General features: G+C 40.6%; 1 protein-coding gene across 1 annotated transcript in view; it reads left to right on the forward strand.

Moving 5' to 3' along the window:
* Window positions 1-20801, forward strand: part of aifm3 (AIF family member 3) — a gene marked incomplete at both ends in the record, with an annotated part of 29941 nt that extends 9140 nt beyond the window's left edge. Inside the window, 14 exons of the mRNA XM_084322675.1 lie at window positions 178-290; window positions 2123-2209; window positions 2328-2419; window positions 2964-3094; window positions 3236-3351; window positions 3654-3725; window positions 5344-5407; window positions 5670-5746; window positions 16763-16880; window positions 18325-18423; window positions 18842-18917; window positions 19597-19701; window positions 20255-20275; window positions 20759-20801. Of these exons, the coding sequence (XP_084178801.1) occupies window positions 178-290; window positions 2123-2209; window positions 2328-2419; window positions 2964-3094; window positions 3236-3351; window positions 3654-3725; window positions 5344-5407; window positions 5670-5746; window positions 16763-16880; window positions 18325-18423; window positions 18842-18917; window positions 19597-19701; window positions 20255-20275; window positions 20759-20801 (1214 nt within the window). The remainder of the gene's footprint in view (window positions 1-177; window positions 291-2122; window positions 2210-2327; window positions 2420-2963; window positions 3095-3235; window positions 3352-3653; window positions 3726-5343; window positions 5408-5669; window positions 5747-16762; window positions 16881-18324; window positions 18424-18841; window positions 18918-19596; window positions 19702-20254; window positions 20276-20758) is intronic.
* Between the last annotated feature and the right edge of the window lie 1536 nt (window positions 20802-22337).

Consider the following 22337-nt stretch of genomic DNA (forward strand, 5'->3'; position numbering starts at 1 on the left):
TAATTGAACTACATTAGCTAAATAATCCCCAACACTGGCTACTGCCCCGAACCTTCTCTCTGTTGTACTGTGATTGTGAGGACTGAGCACAGCTCACAGTGGTCTTATTGAGTTATTGATCTGTATGATTTGAAGCCCCGACACCTCATTGCAGTCCCCAAAACTGTCCGTCCTCAGGTCCAGCGGGCCTGGTGTGCGCAGAAACGCTGAGGCAAGAAGGGTTCACCGATCGCATTGTCATGGTTACCATGGACAAACACCCGCCATATGACAGGCCTAAACTGAGTAAGGTTTGTACAGAGACCCAGAACACACCCTCGAGACAAGTGTCTCGCGATGACGCAATGTTGTGAGTTCATAAACTGACCGTTGCGTCTGAAGTATATAGGTTTTTATTATTCGTTGGCTGAGTATGATTTTATACAAATGCGAATTGTCACAGTTGTAGATAATAGATTTCACAGTCATGTACGTTTTATGGTTTGTTGTCATTGATTATAACCCAGACTAAAGTCTTAAGACTGTAATCCTGAGATAACATTCCTCGACAATGTTTGTGCTGGGTTCCAAAAATTGTGGGGAAGATTGTTATTGGACGTTCCCATCTATGGTTTGAAAACTAGACAATTTCGAAGTCTTTGACGTAAAATGGAATGTCACCCGTTTTAAGAATTGAGTTATTCCTGTGCCCCGCAGCAGGGTTATTATAGCTTTTGTAACTTTCATTCGTTTTTATTTATTTATTGAAAATACTTAGCAATAGTTACATTTTTATCGAGTTTTAGTATTTTTTGTAATATGTGGCACATTTGCCAGGGACCAGATGAAAGTTGTTCAGAATAGGTATTGCATAATACAAACACAACACTTTATGATGGCAATTTACTCATTTACAATTGACACAGTTGTAGACATCCTCGTTTTAATAATAAACAATAAACATATAAACAATAAACATATGCACTGGCACCTTCTCATGCTTGCAGTGTTGACACATTTGACTAAATTGAAAGACTAAAGACATTTTCTCATACTTTCATTTTTGTATTTATTTAAACTAACCTAGCTTTTCACACCTAGTTTTCATTTTACCCTTGTACCCCAGGACAAATCAGTCAATATTTATGAACATGCACCTCTTTCCTAGAAGTCTAGAAACCAATGGGAGAACCCTCAAAAATGTCACCTGGATGTCAAATTTGGGGCTGCCCCATAAACAATGCATGGGCTGTGACTTTATGAGGCCATACACTGTTTGTGTGAGCTCTTACACCCAGATGAGGTTTAATACACTGTTTGTGTGAGCTCTTACATCCAGATGAGGTTTAATACACTGTTTGTGTGAGCTCTTACATCCAGATGAGGTTTAATACACTGTTTGTGTGAGCTCTTACATCCAGATGAGGTTTAATACACTGTTTGTGTGAGCTCTTACATCCAGATGAGGTTTCAATTCTGGTTCAGACCAGTTAGCAATACTAGATTATAAACCAGATTTGGTTGTGTGTGAATTCACACAAACATTATATGGCCTCACGTATTCAGAGCCAATGTATGATTGTTTATGGAGCAGCCCCAGATTTGACACCTATAGGTGACATCACAGATTGGGTTCTCTCTCTGATTTAGGAGAGAGCACTGCATGTTCACAAATATCGACTGACCTGTCCTGGGGCACGGGAATCATAGGTGTAGATTTAGGGGGGGTTGCAGGGGACATCAATATTCTCAATATATAGAAAATATAGCTTTAATATGAAAGACAACCCCCTCCCTCCCAAAAGAGGTAAAAAAAACAAGGGGGTAAAAACATTGATATACCCGTCTTACCATATTAACCAACAATTGCAGACACCCCTACAGGACCATACCATCAACCTTGCAGACGGGCCTCTCATAAAAGTAACAGAATGCAGGAAATTAGGTCTTTGACACTCAAAATGTCCAGGGGGAGGACCACCAGACCCCCCGCTTAGACCAAACCTATACGCCCTAGACAGGAATTACATAGAGTATGTGAATTCTTACAATGGGTGACACTCCTCATTAACAAAAGTGACATTTACCCCCAGAAAAACTGTTTGGTTGTACTCTTTATTGTGACTAACCCCGTGCCCCTCAGTCCCTAGAAACCACAGCAGAGCAGCTGAGACTGCGCTCCATGGACTTCCTCCAGAGTCATGACATTGAATTGCTCACAGAGAAGGAGGTGAGAGATGGTGCCAAGACTGGTCTCAGGCAGCCACTGGAGAGAGAGAAAAACAGTCCCATGGTCTGAACTGTATGACATCTGTCAGTAAATATAAACTGTGGGATATTTGTTCTAGGCTGTGGCAGTAGATGTCAAAACACGGGCTGTGACATTTCAAGATGGATTGAGGATGGAATACAGGAAACTCTTTATTGCTACAGGAAGCAAGTGAGGAAAATCAGCTTCTTTCATGCAAAAAAAAAGTATTCTTTCTTATAGCCATAGTCAATTAAAGCTGCGGTAGGCAACTTCGGAGAAATTAGCAAGAGTGAGTTTTCCTGCTATGCAACAAAGGTTTTCCACGCTGGTGGTCTTGGTTTTTCAATGGGACCCGAGGAACACCACTTGACAGGCAAAATAATCTGATTGGCTATTGATGCAGGGAACTGATGTTTTTGGCCAATCAGATGTTTTTGGCCTGCTAAGTGGTTTTCCCGGGGGCGCATGGGAAAATTAAGATCACCATCATGTTCCTTGTCCACCTGCCAATCAGAGGCTGGGCAATATATATATATATATATATATATATATATATATATATATATATAATTAATTAAATTCAGCTTAAAGCTGCTGTCTGTGGAACACATTTGATGCAGAGCTTGCTCTATTACTGCTGGGCAGGTAAACTCACTCTTGTGCATTTCTCTGAAGTTGCCTACTGCAGCTCTAACGTACTGACACTTGATTACTTTTGTCTTTTGCTTGAAAGACCCAGTCCGCTGAGCTACAAAGGCACGGACGTTGAGAATGTCTTTCACCTCAGGACGCCCGAAGACGCAAACAGCATAGCCAGGCTGGCCAACAACAAGAATGCTGTGGTTGTGGGAACCTCATTTGTTGGTGAGAAAAAAAAATACAAAATCGAAACTTCTCTTTTGTGTTGGTTGAAAGTGGCACACTGTTATTGTATTCTGCATTTCATAAATATGGTAATCACACGGCATACAAGCTGTTCATTCTCTGCTGTTGTTCTTCTGCCAGGTATGGAGGTGGCTGCGGCTCTCACAGACAAGGCCCACTCTGTCTCCATCATTGGAATAGAAACCGTCCCTTTCAAGAAAGCTCTCGGGGAGAAAGTAGGGAAAGCCATAATGAAGGTAGCAACACACCCCAGGGAAATCAGGCTTTTCCAGAACACACCCTGCCTCAAAAATACCATCATCAGCATTCTCCCTGAGCAAGAAAAACGATTTAAGATGCAAATCACGCTCTTCAGCTCAATAATACCAGTAACCACAAACGGAATGCAAATATTCTTATTAGCGATTAGACATTCTGTGAGGAAGTGCACGTTGAAACTTCTCCCCTAGCAACAAGAATCTGCTTAGGAAAGGAACATCATCCCGGCCTAATGGCCACTGTGGTTGTTATTAACTCTCTTTTGTTCTCGTTTCTGCAGCTGTTTGAGGCGAACAGGGTGAAGTTCTACATGCTGAACGAGGTGTCCGAGATGATAGGCCATCATGGCCAGGTATTCAGAAAGTGAGAGAAACAGCATGATGCTCAGTAGGATCACTGTCACGACCTGCTCAAGAATGTGACAAAAGATGGGAGACCACACATGACAGGAATATTCAAAAGATCAATTTCAAATTGACCTAAACCAAAAATGCAAAGAAAAGTACTCGGTATAAGTATGTCGGTCCATCGTGGGGGTGAGACACAAGACAACCAAAAGAGAGAGAGTGGCTGCACTGCTAGCCTTACATACACATAGGAGCATTAACACCAGGTGCACTGCTAGCCTTACATACACCTAGGAGCATTAACACCATGCACTGCTAGCCTTACATACACATAGGAGCATTAACACCAGGTGCACTGCTAGCCTTACATAGGAGCATTAACACCAGGTGCACTGCTAGCCTTACATACACCTAGGAGCAGCAACACCAGGTGCACTGCTAGCCTTACATACACATAGGAGCATTAACACCATGCACTGCTAGCCTTACATACACATAGGAGCATTAACACCAGGTGCACTGCTAGCCTTACATACACATAGGAGCATTAACACCATGCACTGCTAGCCTTACATACACATAGGAGCATTAACACCAGGTGCACTGCTAGCCTTACATAGGAGCATTAACACCAGGTGCACTGCTAGCCTTACATACACATGGGAGCATTAACACCAGGTGCACTGCTAGCCTTACATACTGTAGGAGCATTAACACCAGGTGCACTGCTAGCCTTACATACACCTAGGAGCAGCAACACCAGGTGCACTGCTAGCCTTACATACACATAGGAGCATTAACACCAGGTGCACTGCTAGCCTTACATACTGTAGGAGCATTAACACCAGGTGCACTGCTAGCCTTACATACACCTAGGAGCAGCAACACCAGGTGCACTGCTAGCCTTACATACACATAGGAGCATTAACACCAGGTGCACTGCTAGCCTTACATACACATGGGAGCATTAACACCAGGTGCACTGCTAGCCTTACATACACATAGGAACATTAACACCAGGTGCACTGCTAGCCTTACATACACCTAGGAGCAGCAACACCAGGTGCACTGCTAGCCTTACATAGGAGCATTAACACCAGGTGCACTGCTAGCCTTACATACACCTAGGAGCAGCAATCCCAGGTGCACTGCTAGCCTTACATACACCTAGGAGCAGCAATCCCAGGTGCATGGTATCAGGCCTGACAATACACCCAACATTTCCTGCTATGCCTCCTGCTAAATAATTACAAAGTTAAAAGCAAGGCCAGCAGGCAGCGTGGGAGGCTTGTCACAACCTCATCCTCTCTATGTTCAATCCCACGCTCCTACGCAGAAGAGGGGCTGGATGACGTCTCACTATCTAAGAGCTCTGCGTAGGAGTGTGGCTCAATGCAGCTCATGTATGGAATGAGCAAATAACTGAAGTGAACTACAGTGTGTCAGGAAACAAAAGGAGAAAAAAAGAGATTCAGCAAACATTTTTGTGTGACTCAATGAAGGAGGTGCCTGCCAACTTTGGAAACAACTTGAACTTTGTACACTTGAAAGGAAGTATCTAAAGCGGTGTAATCTAGTACACATCCACATGCAGTACGTGACCTTGTTGTTCCCGCTTTACAGTTGAAAGAGGTGGTGCTGAAAAGTGGAAAGGTCCTACGAGCGGATGTGTGTGTCATTGGAACAGGTAAGGCACACACACATATAAAATACATAATAACAACAACAACAACAACAACAACAACAACAACAACAACAACAACAACAACAATAAAAGCATCATCATCGTCATCATAATAATCTGACCCAACATCACATGCATCTACTTTGCCCCTACTATTTACTCTGTCCCCATTATCTTCACCACCATCTATAGTGAAACAGAATCACAAGAGGGAGATGGTCTTCAGTTCTAACCTGTCTTCTGCTCTGTGTTCCTGTGTCATCAGGATCTGTTCCTGCCACTGGCTTCCTGAAGCAGAGTGGTGTTCACATGGACTCCAAGGGCTTCATCACCGTCAACAAGGTACTTTGAAGTGTGTGTGTGTGTGTGTGTGTGTGTGTGTGTGTGTGTGTGTGTGTGTGTGTGTGTGTGTGTGTGCGTGTGTGTGTGTGTGTGTGTGTGTGTGTGTGTGTGTAAAAGTTGATAAGTAATACAACAGTACACACCAGGGCCCTCATTTATCAACGTTGCGTACGCACAGATATGTGCGTAACCCATGCGTACGATCATTTCTAAGCAAAGTGTGGGACTTATCAATTTGAACTTGTGCTTGACTTTGTGCGTATATCTACGCACAGCTCAGAGCATGCGTACCTGGCGCCCGGTGGTAGAATATGAATATTACAACGCGGAAATAAGCTTCCGTGCATTAGTTTCAACACTGGCGTGTTCTGTATTACAGTTCATTGTAAAATAGCAACAGTAGTGTAATTATGGTAAAAACCCTATAAATAGCATTTGGAATAATAGGTATTTCTCTCCGAATGAATGCAGCATGGTTTATATATAGCGTTATCGGAATATACGGGGTGTACTGACTGCGCTCCGCTTAACTCAACTCGTTATTATTTTGCGCACAGACCGCAGAAACACGGGAACTCCCGACCACATTCAAAAGGCTTTGCCATAACGTTAAACGAAACAAGTGGAACCCCGAAGGTGTAAGCAGAATACAAGTCATATGAACACGCACAATATAGTGTTCTTCCCCCTTCCTACTGTATAAAGAAAGAATTAAAAACGCATTGCAACGAGAACAGAGGTTATTTGTTGAGTTTATGTGTATTACAAAACCCTTGCAATAAATGTGTCTTAAATGAATGAAAAGCATACATGCTCTGGATATATCGATATCGTGTGGGTGATATGACTTGTATTCTGCTTACATAACTTCAAAACTCCACCCACCCCATCCCACAATGTCAAAGCCTTTCAAACATAAATCAAAACGTTCCCGCACTTCTGCAATCTATGCGCAAAACAATAACGAGTTGAGTTCTAACAAAGAACATATTACATGCTGGGTAGGCTGATACAGTAAACTATGATATGAATATGAATATGATATGATATAAGGTATACTGGTCCGTCCGCGAGGATAGCGAGGAGTCGGATAGCCATTAAATGCCATTTGAGAATATAGGCTATTAATGCAAAGCGACGGCCTATAGCCTATACATATTATTTAATGTTTTCATAAGCGTAAAGATACAACAGCTAGATTAATGATCAAGTTAGTTTACTGTATGCAGGCTTCGCAGGGCTGTGCCATGTGTTATTATATATGCGCAAGTTACTGTTGCATAATGTAGGCTATGGCTGCTATTATATGTAATTCATATAGGCTACCTAATACCGACAACAAAATAGATTGTATGCCTCTAGTACAAATCATATTATACCCGGTAGCCAATCGAACAAAACGAATAAAGGCATATTCCAGCATGGTTATAATGACACACCAACGCCAAACAGTGGTTAACGAACGGTCTTTATTAGTATTTCGAGCTGTCCAGGCAGAATTGCAGCAATGGTCTTAGGGAGCCGTTGATATCTGACATCACCATGTACAAGTCCGCCAGCCTTTTATTTATCCCATAGCACGGGTTGTGTCTTCTTAGTTCGACAGCGCCTCAGTGAACAATCTCTTGTGGAGTTTCTCAGAGTTTGCTCGGGTCAGTCCATTATTTCACATCCCATGGGGGGTGTTTCATTACCATATATGGATAATCATGCATGAGCATTGACGGTAGAACAAAGAAGTATTTATCAATCCCAATATTTCTGTGCGTACACACATTCTAAATTCTGTGCTTACGTACGAAAATAGAACACTTTCTAAGAATTGTTGATAAATGAGGGCCCAGGCCTTCTCAACCTCGGTGGGTCCCTGTGAAATATTGGAATGATATCACCTTTTTTATTCTGAAATGTTTTTCAATGTGATTTTTCAATGGGTATATTAGTTTCACAGTAAACATAAAAAAAAATAAAAAAAAATTTCATTGTCGTCAGTTATTCTTAGTTCCTTTTCTCCACAAGTGTACACAAGTATACCCGCATACCCCCTCCCCTTTTCTCTCTCTTAGCATCTTTGAGTCTGTTTTTACTGTTGTCATATAGAAATAATGCCTACATTCATTGGTACCTCCAGTAATATAGCTCGTACATAAATAAAAATAATTGAAAAGATGAAAATAAATAAATGACATCTTTATAACACCTTCAATGACGTGCCTCCGCTCTCTCCCGGGGTCCGGGTCATGGCTGACCGCGGGAGAGAGCGGGGGGACTCATCCTATAGCAGCCCTCCTATATCTTCCCTTCTCAGATATTCATTAAATGGTTTCCATATATCCTCGTAAACCTCTATTTTGTTCCTGAGGATATATGTTATTCTCTCCATTGACATGCATTGTGCCATGTTCTTAATCCAAGCACCGATTGTGGGTGCATCTAATTTCTTCCAATTGAAAGCTATTGTTCTTTTTGCCTGCAGTATAGCAAAGTCAATCAATTTGAATTGTTTGGTTAGATATACTGGATATAGGTGTAGCAATATCATTTTGGAGTCTCTTTGATTTTATTCACCACCTCCCCCCAGAACTTCTTGATTTTGTCACATTCCCAAATACAATGTATAAAAGTTCCCAGAGCCTCGGTACATTTAAAGCAACTGTCTGGTGTGTTGCTGTTGTATTTATTCAGTTTGACAGGGGTTATATAAGTCCGCTTCACGTAGGGCGGGCCATACTTTTTTTTTTTGGAAAATCAATCGAGTGGGGTGTCTAAAATAGGGGTTTATTGTGGGGAATTCAAATATGGGATTATTTTTCGAATCGGATAACTCTAACCTACATTGTTTTGGATTTCAAAATGGCCGATTTTACCATTTTACACCCCTTGGCCATACATGGATGCCAACATGAATCTGAAGGAAATCCTAACATGCAAGGTGTCTAAATGATGTGTTTCCTAATGGGGAATTCAAATATGAGTAAATTTTTCGGATCAGATAACTCTAACCTACATCATTTTGGATTTCAAAATGGCCGATTTGACCATTTTTCACCCCTTGGCCATACATGGATGCCAACATGAATCTGAAGGAAATCCTATCATGCAAGGTGTCTAAATGATGTGTTTCTTAATAGGGAATTCAAATATGAGTTCTTTTTTGGGATATGATCAATCTAACCTACATAATTTTGGATTTCAAAATGGCAGATTTTACCATTTGAACCCATTGGTATTGTATTACAAAATTGCCAAATTTACCCATCCCCTTTCAAAGATTAAAAAATATATGGGAAATCATTTGGAACATCATTTTGGATTTCAAAATGGTCGATTTTACCATACCCTTTTACCAGGTCAGCTCCTGCCCCCTCCCCTCTGCCAACCCCTCTGTCAGTGGAAGAAAGCTAATGCTCTTTTCAAGTCACCTGTTGTCAATAAAAAGGTGACCATCATGACCAAGCTCAAGGAGATGTGGAAGCAGGCAGTGAGCTTTTATCTTGGGAGAAGCAAACTTGAGAGTTTAATTGTCAAGTTGGACAAGTTATTTGATATTTTAACTTGCAAGTGCCAGATTACTAGTTGTGAGGGGGCAGGTTGTGAGTGTTGTGTGATGCAAGCCCACATTAACTGTTGCTGCAGCAAAGACAAAAAGATTCCTGTGAAAGATATTGCCTACATCAAGGGACAGAGGGAAAAGGTTGGAAGTAAATGACCACACCAAATGGCTGGAGCTGATCTGCCTGAGCACAAGAGACAGGTGAAAACATTGGAAAGGCAGGGGATGGAAAAGAAGGCAGAGAAAAGGAGAAGGGGCAAAGATGAAAGCTTTGCAGCAGCAGACAAGGTCGGCAGGAAGGATGTTGAGAGCTTCCTTACAGTCCCTGAAGTTGAGCTCATTCCTGAAACTGACCCTGCAGCTTCAGCAAAGCTACGGGAAAATTATGATGAAATTCCAAACATCGCCCTTGCTAGTGTAAGGTATGGTATAGGTCTAAGGCCAACTGCAGCTATAGCAACTGCAGCTCTGATTGATGCAGGACTCATCTTAGAAGATGACACAAGTAAAGTGATTGATAAGAACAAGGTTAAGAGAGCACAAGAAAAGTTGATGCAAGAGCTGGGGGAAGAGTTTGAGGAGAAGTGCAGGGAGGAGGGGGAATATCCTGTATCCTCTTTGATGGGCGGATTGACATGACCAATGTGATGATGGAAGCTGAGGGCAGTGACCAATCTTTTCCTGCAAAGATCAAGGAAGAACACTATAGTGTTGCTAGTGAGCCTGGCAGCAACTATCTGTTCCACTTTACACCAGAGAAAGCAACTAAAGAGGAGTCCCATGCAGAGCAGATAGCTAAGGTCCTGTTTTCCTGGCTGAAAGAGAGAGGTTCTGATATGACCTTGTGGGCCATTGGAGGAGACTCAACCAATGTCAACACTGGAGTGAAGGCAGGTGTGGCTTCCAGCATTGGTGGCTTAATCAGCTGGTCAGAAGATGTGCCAGAGCCACCTCTCACCTGCTCCCTAAGCACCTCAGAGGTGAAGAACTTCATCAACACCCCCATGGAGGTTCTCGACTGGCCTTGCCACACACAAAGCATCGAGAGGGTTGTTAAAATGGTGACTGAGGCCTCTGCTAAGTACTTTTCACAAGAAAAAAGGGATGGAGGGATCAGGGCTCAGGAGACCAGCAGGAGGCTGATGTCCAATAATGAATCCAAGCAGGACTTGTGCAACCTGATCAAATTTAAGAAGATAGAGGATTGATGGAGCCCCATGGATTTTCTCAATACATTGAGACGTTTGTTAAAATGGTTACCGAGGTTTCTGCTGAGTAGTTCTGGAAAGAGCTCACCTATTTATGGCTGACGTTGACTTTAAGTTTGTGTTTGTAGGTTGGTGGCTAAAGCAGTACAGTAGGAGATCTTGCTGTCCAAGAATGAGTCCAATCAAGATATTGGAACCTGGCAAAGTTCAAGAAGTCAGGAGATCGAGATTTAGCACTTAGGTGTTTGTGTGCATTACAAATACAATTTATTATTGTTAGTATTATTATTATTATTATTATTATTGATCTTTGGAGTTGTATCCAGTTATATACAGTTCACTTGTTAATAAATTTGATGGCTTTGTCATTATAAATGATTTCCCATACAATACCAATGGGTTCAAATGGTAAAATCAGCCATTTTGAAATCCAAAATTATGCAGGTTAGATTTATCCTATCCCAAATATGAACTCATATTTGAATTCCCCATTAAGAAACACATAATTTAGACACCTTGCATGTTAGGATTTCCTTCAGATTCATGTTGGCATCCATGTATGGCCAAGGGGTGAAAAATGGTAAAATCGGCCATTTTGAAATCCAAAACAATGTAGGTTAGAGTTATCCGATTCGAAAAATAATCCCATATTTGAATTCCCCATTAAGAAACACATCATTTAGACACCTTGCATGTTAGGATTTCCTTCAGATTCATGTTGGCATCCATGTATGGCCAAGGGGTGAAAAATTGTCAAATCGGCCATTTTGAAATCCAAAACAATGTAGGTTAGAGTTATCCGATTCGAAAAAGAATCCCATATTTGAATTCCCCATTAAGAAACACATCATTTAGACACCTTGCATGTTAGGATTTCCTTCAGATTCATGTTGGCATCCATGTATGGCCAAGGGGTGAAAAATGGTCAAATCGGCCATTTTGAAATCCAAAACAATGTAGGTTAGAGTTATCCGATTCGAAAAATAATCCCATATTTGAATTCCCCATTAAGAAACACATCATTTAGACACCTTGCATGTTAGGATTTCCTTCAGATTCATGTTGGCATCCATGTATGGCCAAGGGGTGAAAAATGGTCAAATCGGCCATTTTGAAATCCAAAACAATGTAGGTTAGAGTTATCCGATTCGAAAAATAATCCCATATTTGAATTCCCCATTAAGAAACACATCATTTAGACACCTTGCATGTTAGGATTTCCTTCAGATTCATGTTGGCATCCATGTATGGCCAAGGGGTGAAAAATGGTCAAATCGGCCATTTTGAAATCCAAAACAATGTAGGTTAGAGTTATCCGATTCGAAAAATAATCCCATATTTGAATTCCCCACAAAAAAACACATATTTTAGACACCCCACTCGATTGATTTTCCAAAAAAAAAAGTATGGCCCGCCCTACCGCATCAGCCATTTGTATTGAAGTAGTTTTAAGCTAGTGTTGGCTGTTTGTGTCTGAGCCTCCTCGCACGCTCTGTTCCAGTCCTCGTTTGAGATCTCCTCTCCCAAGTCCAGCCTCCATGCCTCCAATCTAGATATTGACATCTCATCTGAACCAGATACAAGCCAGTTATAGAACATTGATAACAGGCCTTTGCTATTGCAGTTCTTGATGATAATTTTTTCTAAAGATGAAAGTGTAGGAATTACCAGTGAGTGGTTTTGCAGAGAGGAAATGAAACTTCTCAGTTGCAAGTATTTAAAGAAATGCTTCCTTGGGATGCTGTATTTTATTGATAGTTCCTCAAAAGACATCAAGACCCCCTCTTTGTAAAGGTCAGATATTTTACTTATTCCTTCTTTTGTCCATAGTTTGAATCCGGCATCCAGTTTGCCTGGTTTAAATCAGACGTTTCCCCAGATTGGGCTGAATTACGACATGGAGTTGGTTATTTTCATAAATTTCTTTACCTCATACCATACATTAATCATGTTAAGCACTATGGGGTGTGTAGTATGTTTTCTTAAGTATTTTGGCTCAGCCGAATACATGTATAAATGTAGTGGTAGTTGCATTGGGTATGCTTCCACTTCCATCCATGATGGAGGGTCTCCCTTAGAAAAATAAAACATTACAGTTCTCAATTGTGCAGCCAGGTAATACCAATGAAGGTTAGGACACGTCAACCCCCCTGCATCAAATGGAAGGTACAACAGAGATAGGCGGACTCTAGGACACTTCTTACGCCATATACATTTTGAGATGAGAGACGCAATCTTTCCGAACATTCCTACCGGTGGTGCCAAAGGGATGTTTTGAAATAAGTATAGGAACTTTGGTAGTATGGACATCTTTAGTATGTTTATCCTCCCTATCACAGAGATGGGCAAGAACATCCATCTCTCTATGGATTTGAATACGGAGTCTATCATAGGTTCATAATTTATTGATGCTATATTTTCTATTTGTGGTATTATTTTGATGCCCAGATAGGTGAAACTGTTCGAGAGCTTGAAAGGAAATTCTTGTTGGTCAGCGGTTTGTCTCTCATTGTCATTAAGCAGCATAAGTGATGATTTTGAGGCGTTCAGTTTATATCCGGAGATACTACCGAACTGATCAATTATATCAAGCAGTGCGGGTATCGATGTGTCTAGGTTTTTTAGGAACAAAATGACATTGTCCGCAAAAAGGGCTATTCTGTGATCGTTATTACCGATTTCAATCCCATGTAGCTGTCTGTTAGCCCTGATTGCTATTGCTAGCGGTTCGATAGCTAAAATGAACAGAAGCGGTGATAAAGGTGAGCCTTGAGGGCAACCCCTGGTGATATTAAAGGGTTTAGATGTCACTTCGTTTGTTAGTACCTCAGCTACAGAGTTTAGGTGTAGTAATTTGATCCAGTTACAAAAGTAATTTCCAAATCCAAATCGATCAATAACGTCAAAAAGATAGGCCCATTCAACCCTATCGAAGGCCTTCTCCGCGTCGAGCGAGAGAAGACCTGTGTCCCTCTCTCCTTTTTGGTTGTATAGGATGTTGAAGACCCGTCTGACATTGTGAAATCCCTGTCTCCCTTTTATGAATCCATTTTGATCGTCTCCCACTATCTCTGGGAGCACGTCCTCTAGTCTTTTGGCCAGGATTTTACTAAGGATTTTGGTGTCGTTGTTTACTTATAGGACGGAGGTTCTCACATTAGTGTTGGTTTTGCCTGGTTTTGGGAGCAGAATAATCAGGGCCTCTTTCATTGATGCGGGTAAATAGCCATTAGCAAAGGATTCTAGGTACATTTAAAAAAGGGGGGTCACTAATTTATCTTTAAAATGTTTATATAAGTCAATTGAGAGGCCGTCTGGTCCCGCTGTTCGTCCAGGGTTTTCTTTCTTTCTTCAGAAATTTTGGGGATGTTAAGTTTATCAAGAAATTTAGTTTGTGTATCTTCACTAATGTTATATTCTGAGCTATATAGTTTTTCATAAAAGGTTTTAAATGCTGTGTTAATCTCTAATGGATCGATTATATTATTTCCATTTCCGTCCTCTATGTTAGTGATTGTCCTCTCAGTCTGCCGTTGTTTGATGCGCCATGCAAGGAGTCTACCGGTTTTTCTCTTTGGTTGTAATAATTCTGTTTTAGCCTCATCACATTTGCAGCAGCTTTATCGTATGTTATCTCGTTGTATTAAGTTCTAAGTATTAATAATTGTTTTGAAATGAGATGTTCGTTCTGTCCTTTCTGAAACCTTTCATTCTCAAACATTTTGATTTTGGATTCCAGATCTCTAATTTCTTTCATTCTTTCTCTTGTCATTCTACTTGTGTAGCTTATAATTTGACCTCTAATATATGCCTTGAAGGCTTCCCATCTAATTGTGGCCGACGTTTGAGTCATATTAATTTCAAAGTATGTATCGATTTGTTCTCCCAAAAATGTTAAAAACTTTGGATCTTTCATCCATTTTGTTTGAAATCTCCATTTATGAGATTTGTGTATCAGTTTTGGTTCCACATATACCATAGACACAGCTGCATGATCTGATATGACTATGCTGTTGTGTTTACATCCTCTAACGTTAGATACTTTAGTAGTTCTGCTGATCAGGAAGTAGTCTATTCTGGAGTAACTTTTGTATGTACTCGAGTAGCAGGAAAATTGTTTCTTTGATGGATTTAGGTGCCTCCATATATACAGTAGATTCAGTTATTTTATAAAATAGTGTAATGTTTTCCTGCATCTTGTGTGGGTGTTATCCACTCCGAAAGATCTATCATCCTTTGGGTCGAGGGTGCAGTTAAAGTCCCCAGTGATAATATATTTGCCTGGTAGTGTTGAGATTTTTAGAAATAGATTATTATAAAAGTTAACGTCATCATTATTTGGTCCATATACATTGATTAAATTGAGGTGTTCAGAGAGAAGGCGACCTTGTATAATCAACCAGTGTATAATCTACCGTTAGGATCCTTTATCACCTCTGTATTAGTGTCATTACACCTCTAGCATTGGTAGAGTATGAGGTTGAGAAGACCTGTCCTGGCCACCTCTGTTGTATTTTAGGTGTGTCGTTCGCTAATAAGTGTGACTCCTGTAAAAACACTATCTTGGCTTTTAGTTGTTTTATCCTGATCATAACTTGTTTTACTTTAGTAAGCTTTTGAGGGCCTCTGCAGTTCCATGAAATATATTCAATTAAGGTATCTGCCATTTTGCATGAGTTCTTTTGTCTCCCTGAGACTGTTGTAAAGATTTGGATGGCATGGTGTAACGATACAGAAATAAGAAAAAAAATATAATAATAAAGTTGGTACCATAATACACAGAGAGATTACCCTACCCCAAACATGCCCGAGTTGACCACTCGGGGAACCCTTAACCCTTCCTTTTCGAGCTCGAAATATGTCCACATCGCTGTGAGGAATGATATTTCCTTTACCTCTACTCTATGCTACCTGAGGTGTGTGACCGTTGGTACAAGATAAATCAAACATGAACATCAAACATAAATCAAGTGTGAACAATTAAGCATTGGCACTAACAGTACAGATGGCTTATGTCCACATAGAATAGTAAGCTATTAATTAGTAATAGTAAACTTTTAGAGCTGTTTTAGCCTTCAAAATAAACGTGTGAAAATGTATATATATATTTATATATATATATATAAAATTTAAAGAAAATGTAAACATTAAACATTTTACACACCCTCAAGACCCCTACGCTCTGCATCTTCTGGCCGCCTCAGACCTACTCCTATCCAAGCTCCGGGAGGGTCATCAAAGAGAAGTCGCCTATTCTCAGTCCTTGCCCCCCAGTTAGGACAGCCGAAACACGTCCAATCTTTCGCCGTCGACTAAAGACGCACTTCTTCAACCATTATCTGAATAAAAAAAAGAAAGAAAAAATCTAACCCTAACTAACCATACTGTCATGCACTTGTCCTAATAAACTAACCTACACTGTAGCACTCAACACTTTGATGAACATTGTTACTCAGCTGATAGAGTTGTGCTCTTCCTGATGGCTTGTCGTACAGAACTTGTAAGTCGCTTTGGATAAAAGCGTCAGCTAAATGACTAAATGTAAATGTAAATGTAAATTTTTATATTTTTTTTTGCTGTATAAAATATTGGGGTCACAGGAATTTTGACTATGGGGTCACCAGACAAAAAAGGTGAGCAACCCCCCCCCATGTAAACACTAATGTTGTGTTTATGTTGCGTTTCCCTCCTATTGTGTTCCTTCTATTAATTTAGTTTGACAGTTATTGAGAGTAAATGAGTTTGAATATGGCCACCAGTGATGTCATCGAGGACATTGAACCCTTGTGTTGTGTTAATTACAGCACCATGAAATTATGTAGATGAAGAAATAGCAATTCCTTGTCTTATAGGGACCTTATCAGGGGGCTGTAATTCAAGTCAAGTCAAGTCAAGTCAAGACTTTTATTTGTCACGGCATACAAGTATACAGTGAAATGCGGGGGGTCTTGCCCGCAACGATTGTGCATAATACAATAATAATAATAATATAATAAGAATCCAATAGAACGACATTGTGCAATAATACAAGTAATCAAAGTAGGGCATAATTAACACAACACAAGGATTCACTGTCCACGATGACATCACTGATGGCCATATTCAAACTCATTTACTCTCAATAACTGTCAAAACGAAATTAATGTGTGAAAAACAGTTTAGAGTTTTTGGATGTGTGTGAGATTATGTGCAAAATAAATCAGCATTGTTTTTGGTGAAGTGCCCCTTTAATGAATTCCTTGAACGTCCTCTCAGACGATGCAGACCAGCGTGGACGGTGTCTTCGCCGGGGGGGACGTGGTGATGTTTCCTCTTCACCCGCGTGGCAATAAGAAAGTGAACATCCCTCACTGGCAAATGGCCCACGTACATGGTGAGCCCATTACAGTACTGATAAAACACTGTTTGTTATCTCCGAAATGACTCTGTCCACAGGGAGGTCGTCGTATGATGTGTCCCATCATTTTATTGTTCATGTACACCTTTATGTTTCAAAGCAGTGGTGTTGGGTCTTGTCTCTGTCTTGTCGTAGTCTTGGCATTCCGTGTTTGTTTTTTCTTAACACTAGACAACAGCTGGGCTGGTCAAATCAACTTTTTGAATGATAGAATTCCAATAATTTGGAACTAAAGAAAAGATACAACACCCTCCCTCCTTTACTTTTCCTAAAGATGTGTTTGAAAAGGTCATGGAGGGAGCATGTTGTATGTTTTTATAGTTCCAAATAGATTCTAAAGGTAATTTGACCGCCCCAGCTGTTCTAGGGTAAAATATATTTTCGTCCTCTGAGAATGTTTGTGTTTGCTACCGCTTTGGGTAATATTGGCTATGTACATTCTGAATAGAAAATAAATGTGTGCCATTCAAGTAGATCATTTGTATAGCCATTTCAATTATTTATTTGCGCTCTATTAATTTCTCTGCCTCAGATGAGACTACTTTTTCCATCTCCGTCTTGGACTCTTGGCCTAGATCACTTTTGGTCTTGGTTTGATCTCGGCTACGACCAGTCCGCGTGTAGCTTTATGCCAAGCAAGCAGTGCAAAAACTTACCGTAGTGGCATGCAGTAATGCGCCTTTCATTTTCCGCCGCCCAGCGCCCAGGTCGCGCGGAAATAGGCTGTCTATTGCCATTCTCTTTGACAAACTCTAACCTTAACCAGCTCCTTAACAACGCCTAAACTTAACCGTTCTAACCTTAACCAACTCCGAAACAATGCCTAACCTTAACCATAGAAATTATATTGCCATTCTCTTTGACAAACTCTAACCTTAACCAGCTCCTTAACAGCGCCTAAACTTAACCGTTCTAACCTTAACCAACTCCGAAACAATGCCTAACCTTAACCGGCGAAAGAATACACGTTAAAAAAAAATCACGTTAAAAAATATTTTCGATGGGATTCGAACTCGCCAGCAAACAAGCCATAGGATCCACAGCCATGTGTCCTTGCCAATTGAGCTAGTGCCAGATAGTGAATAAGAGGCGGTGACTTATATATATTGAGCTCCAACCAAGGCGGGATCTCATGCGCATGCGCGGGCACCTCGCGCGAGCACGCCGGCGCACGCACGCACCTGAGCGAGCACGCCGCCGCCGGTGCACGCACGGTAGCATTTGTCTGAAAAGAAGGGCGCTTTACCGCACTAGCGTGCGGTGACGAATGCGGAAGCATTTTTGCACTGCTTGCTTGGCATTAACGTACAGGCGACCAGTCCTGCTCTCTACTGGGATGGGTCTCAACTAAAACTGCTTCAGAGAAACTATAGGTTTTGTGTAAAGCACTTACCACACTGGTTCTGTTTTGTCCGTACAGGAAGAGTGGCAGCTCTCAGCATGATGGGCACAGCCACTGAGATAAAAACTGTGCCTTATTTCTGGTCCGCCATGTTTGGTAAAAGCATACGCTATGCAGGTAAGAAAGACTGTTCAGTTTATCTCATTTAAAATTTTAGCTGCACTGAGTAAGTAAAGTAAAATCAGTGTTAAAATCAGAAGCAATTGACCCATCTCAAACCCTGCACTCTTTTCTTGATCCTCCCATCACAACTGTTAGTCCGAGGGAAGCAACAGTCGTGATTGGAGGATCAAGAAAAACAGGGCAGGTTTGGGATAGGTCAATTGTCATTGTTCTATGAGTCTGTAAGGCAGAGCCTAGAGCCTAGCTCTTCAGAGGTGTTATGTTCAGGTCGTTGTGTCATTTCTACACTGCCACCTAGTAAAACAAAGACCCAGGATTTAGAATTGTGCTTTGGCTTGAATTACATTTAGCTTATTTTCTTTGCCTATTTACGAATGGATTTGTAAAAGTGGTGTGATATCTTACTACAAAGGTTATGGGGAGGGCTTTGATGATGTCATTATCCAAGGAGACGTCGACGATTTGAGGTTTGTGGCATTTTACACCAGGTGAGTGTAATCTATACAAGACCGGTTTGTATTGCTTCATGGCATTATTATAAATAACTATTTAAAGGTGCTGTAAGTGGTCTACATGTTAATATAATAGCTATAATAGCATCACTGATATAGAGTGTTTGGTCAGTAACATGGGTCTCCTCCCAGTCCCTCCGCTCTGCAGTAAACACAAAATAGATTTTCTGGTATCCCGTTCCCACCTTATCCAATCAGGAGAGAGAACTCCACACTGCAAAAATGGTCTGACAAAAATAAGAAATAAAAACTAGTTTTAAGCAAATGTGTCCTTGAAACAAGTCAAATAATCTACCAGTGCAGTAAGCTAATTTGTCTTGGCAAATAAGTAAAAATATCTAGGGTTCTCTCTCCTGATTGGATAAAGTGGGAAGGGATACCAGAAAATGTATGTAGCAGAACGGAGGAACTGGGAGACCCATGTTACTGATCAAACAGTTGCCTTTCGAGTTAAAATAAAGGTTTGAAACACACAGTAGCTATTCAACACACATTTTAACCCCCAAAAATACCACTTACAGCACCTTTAAGAAATGTATTAGTTACATACTACGTATGCTATGATGTTAGATTGCATCTCTAATCAGACTATTTTGTACAAAAGAAATAAAGTATTTTTTTTATAGCTCCCTCTCTTAATGTGTCCCATCTATAGGAGCGAGGAGGTGGTCGCTGTGGCCAGCATGAACTATGACCCCATTGTGTCCCGAGTGGCGGAGGTCTTAGCATCCAGAAAGACGATTAGGAAACGAGATGTGGAGTACGTGCATTTCCAAGTCTTAAATCTGGTCACGGTTACAATGGTCGTTATGTTCTACTGTTAAAAAAAAAAAAAAAAAAAAAACATAACGCAAAAGTTATCACCCTGACAAGTAACTCTGAAGAGTCGTAGTAGTCCTTGTGACTTTGATCACATGAAAAGTATTATACAACAGTCAAACTATAGATGGCTTATTTAGTTGATAGTCAACTAAGCCCTAAGAAAACAATACTAGTTATACATTTTTGCCGGTGTATTGAATGCATTATTATGACTCATAATAACCCTGCATACTATGGCTTAAGTAGTTTAGTTTATTAATCCATTATGATCAATAACTATTGGAATTTAACCTTTTCCATACAGCATGCTAATGTTATTGTATGGGTGATGCTATTATACTGTTATTAAACATGTTTTTTCAAGGTAAACAAGAAGGATCATTTACACAATCTGTCTGTTAATCACCATGTTCAATATGTTTGTCTGACTTTGTCTGATTGATCTTCCATGTGTCTCTCACTCTTGATTTGTACAAACACACAAAATGAAGGATGTTAACACGCCCGGGCAAGTACGAACACAAGTCCTCTCCTTTTCTATCCCAGCCACGTTTGTCGATCACTTTATTAAAAAGTGTACCGTGTAGTTTTGTGGAGAGTCATTGGTTTACATTTGCAGAGGCTGCAATTAGTGTACAAAGCATATTTACTGTACATAAATTCTTACAATTATCCTATAATGAAAACAAAATAATTTTGAGGCACTATGTGTGAACCAAACGTAAGCCTAGGATATGTTTGCAAGATTGCGGGCCCTGCCTTTGTAAACAGCAGCAATGATATAGTAACTTTTCCGGTAGCTTTCTAGCTTCAAACAGTGTTCCAGTGACCCACCTTTCCTCTGAGGACAGCTTGTTCGTTCAGTTATGATGAGCTTTTCCACTTCTCGGACTTCCCAAAACCACATAGTGCACCTTTTAGGAAGCCTCGATTTAGCATCCATTTAATGTATTATACATCTGCCTGACAGCGGTTATATGTCCTCTGTGTTGCAGGACAGGAGACATTTCGTGGTTGATAGACAAAGGCTCGCAGTGAGTGGCCACCTGGAATTCTCAAAGAGGTCCACTGGACATTTAACTATGGACACTGATGAGTACTGAGACACACTGAGCAGCTATCCTCGTCTGGACGCGCAGAGGACGTGCATCCCTCGTCTGTCCTGCATCTATCTTCCAGTCACCCCCCCCCCCCCCGGAGGACAAGGTCCCCCGACGTCCATGTGTTCCCGAGAGACACTCGAGGGTGATGGAATGCGATTCTCACCAATAACATGAGCCATACACAGTTTTAACAGATGACACACTGTGATGGCAGGTCTTTTTCGTGACGACGCGTCATCAGAATTCATCCAAAAAGCAATACTGCATTCAGTCTCTGTGCTCCTGCATGTAACTACCTGTACACTTTGTTTATAAGAAGCCAGGGAGGAGCATTGGCATTTTTTTCTTTTTGTACATGCAACTTTGTATATAGCTATAATCCTGAATGCACTGTTAACAAGACGGGAACGGAACAATTTGAACAGAACTTTTTCTAAGTTTTAAAATAACAAGATTTGGTTGTATGCTTATGTGGGTTTTAAAACAGGCCTTAGATCTGCATGGCGTTACTTACAATAATAGGACTTTGAAAGTTTGCTAAAGCCTAGCCCCTTTCGGGACTGTAAATCACGCCAACATTGTTGTATTCACGGAGCGAGTAGCTCGTCCAACAATGTTGGCATGATTTACAGTCCCGAAAGGGGCTAGCTATAGCCCCGAAATAGATTGTTACCCCGTTGTACAAATTATAAGCATCAACGAGGAAAGCTTACATTTGCAATAAGATAAACTGCATAATCAGCCGCAGCAGGATCCTGAATGTCCACTCACTGTCATAACACACACACCCCAGCTTTAATCCTAGCAAATGACAAACTACCATGTACCTCTTCCTATCGGTGACCTATGTTGCCTTGCTAGTAGATTGCACAAATTGAATTTTAAATGTACTTGATTACCGTATATGCTACCGCTTGCACAATAGCCTAATATAATGATGTATTTTCTAACAAAACGTAAGTAGGTGCTGCTGCTCCAGATGCGATAGCTGCTAAGGGTTATTTTTGATAGTCGTCACCTCCATACGGACGCTCTTTGTTACTCACTCAGGGAACTGAGATTCGTGGCCTGTTGAAATTGGGGTTGGTCTTGTTGCAAAACGAAATTCCATTTGTTGCTTTTGTATTCTTAACCAGTTATTGATTAACTGTATTTTTTCTGTGTATTTTTTTTTCTCATTTTCATTCAGAATTAGCTTGTAATGTGTTTAGGGTTATAATATAGAGGAAGGTTTGATTTCATCTTATGTTGTTGAAGATTTCCAAAATACTTGAGCGCTGAGGTATAACAAGTCAAGACAACATTTAAAAAGAAGAAAAAGAAAAGCATTATTCTTCCTACAGAGAAGCTTGGAATGGTATTTTTATAACTAAAACTTTGAAATAAAAGTCTTCAACAATGACTTTTCGCTGCTTAGAAGTATGTCACTCCTCAAACGGCTCAGTCTGTTGTTACCGTTTATATTCATTGT

The sequence above is a fragment of the Notolepis coatsorum genome, assembly GCF_963971535.1.
Source record: "Notolepis coatsorum genome assembly, chromosome: 10".
Taxonomy (NCBI): Eukaryota; Metazoa; Chordata; class Actinopteri; order Aulopiformes; family Paralepididae; genus Notolepis; species Notolepis coatsorum.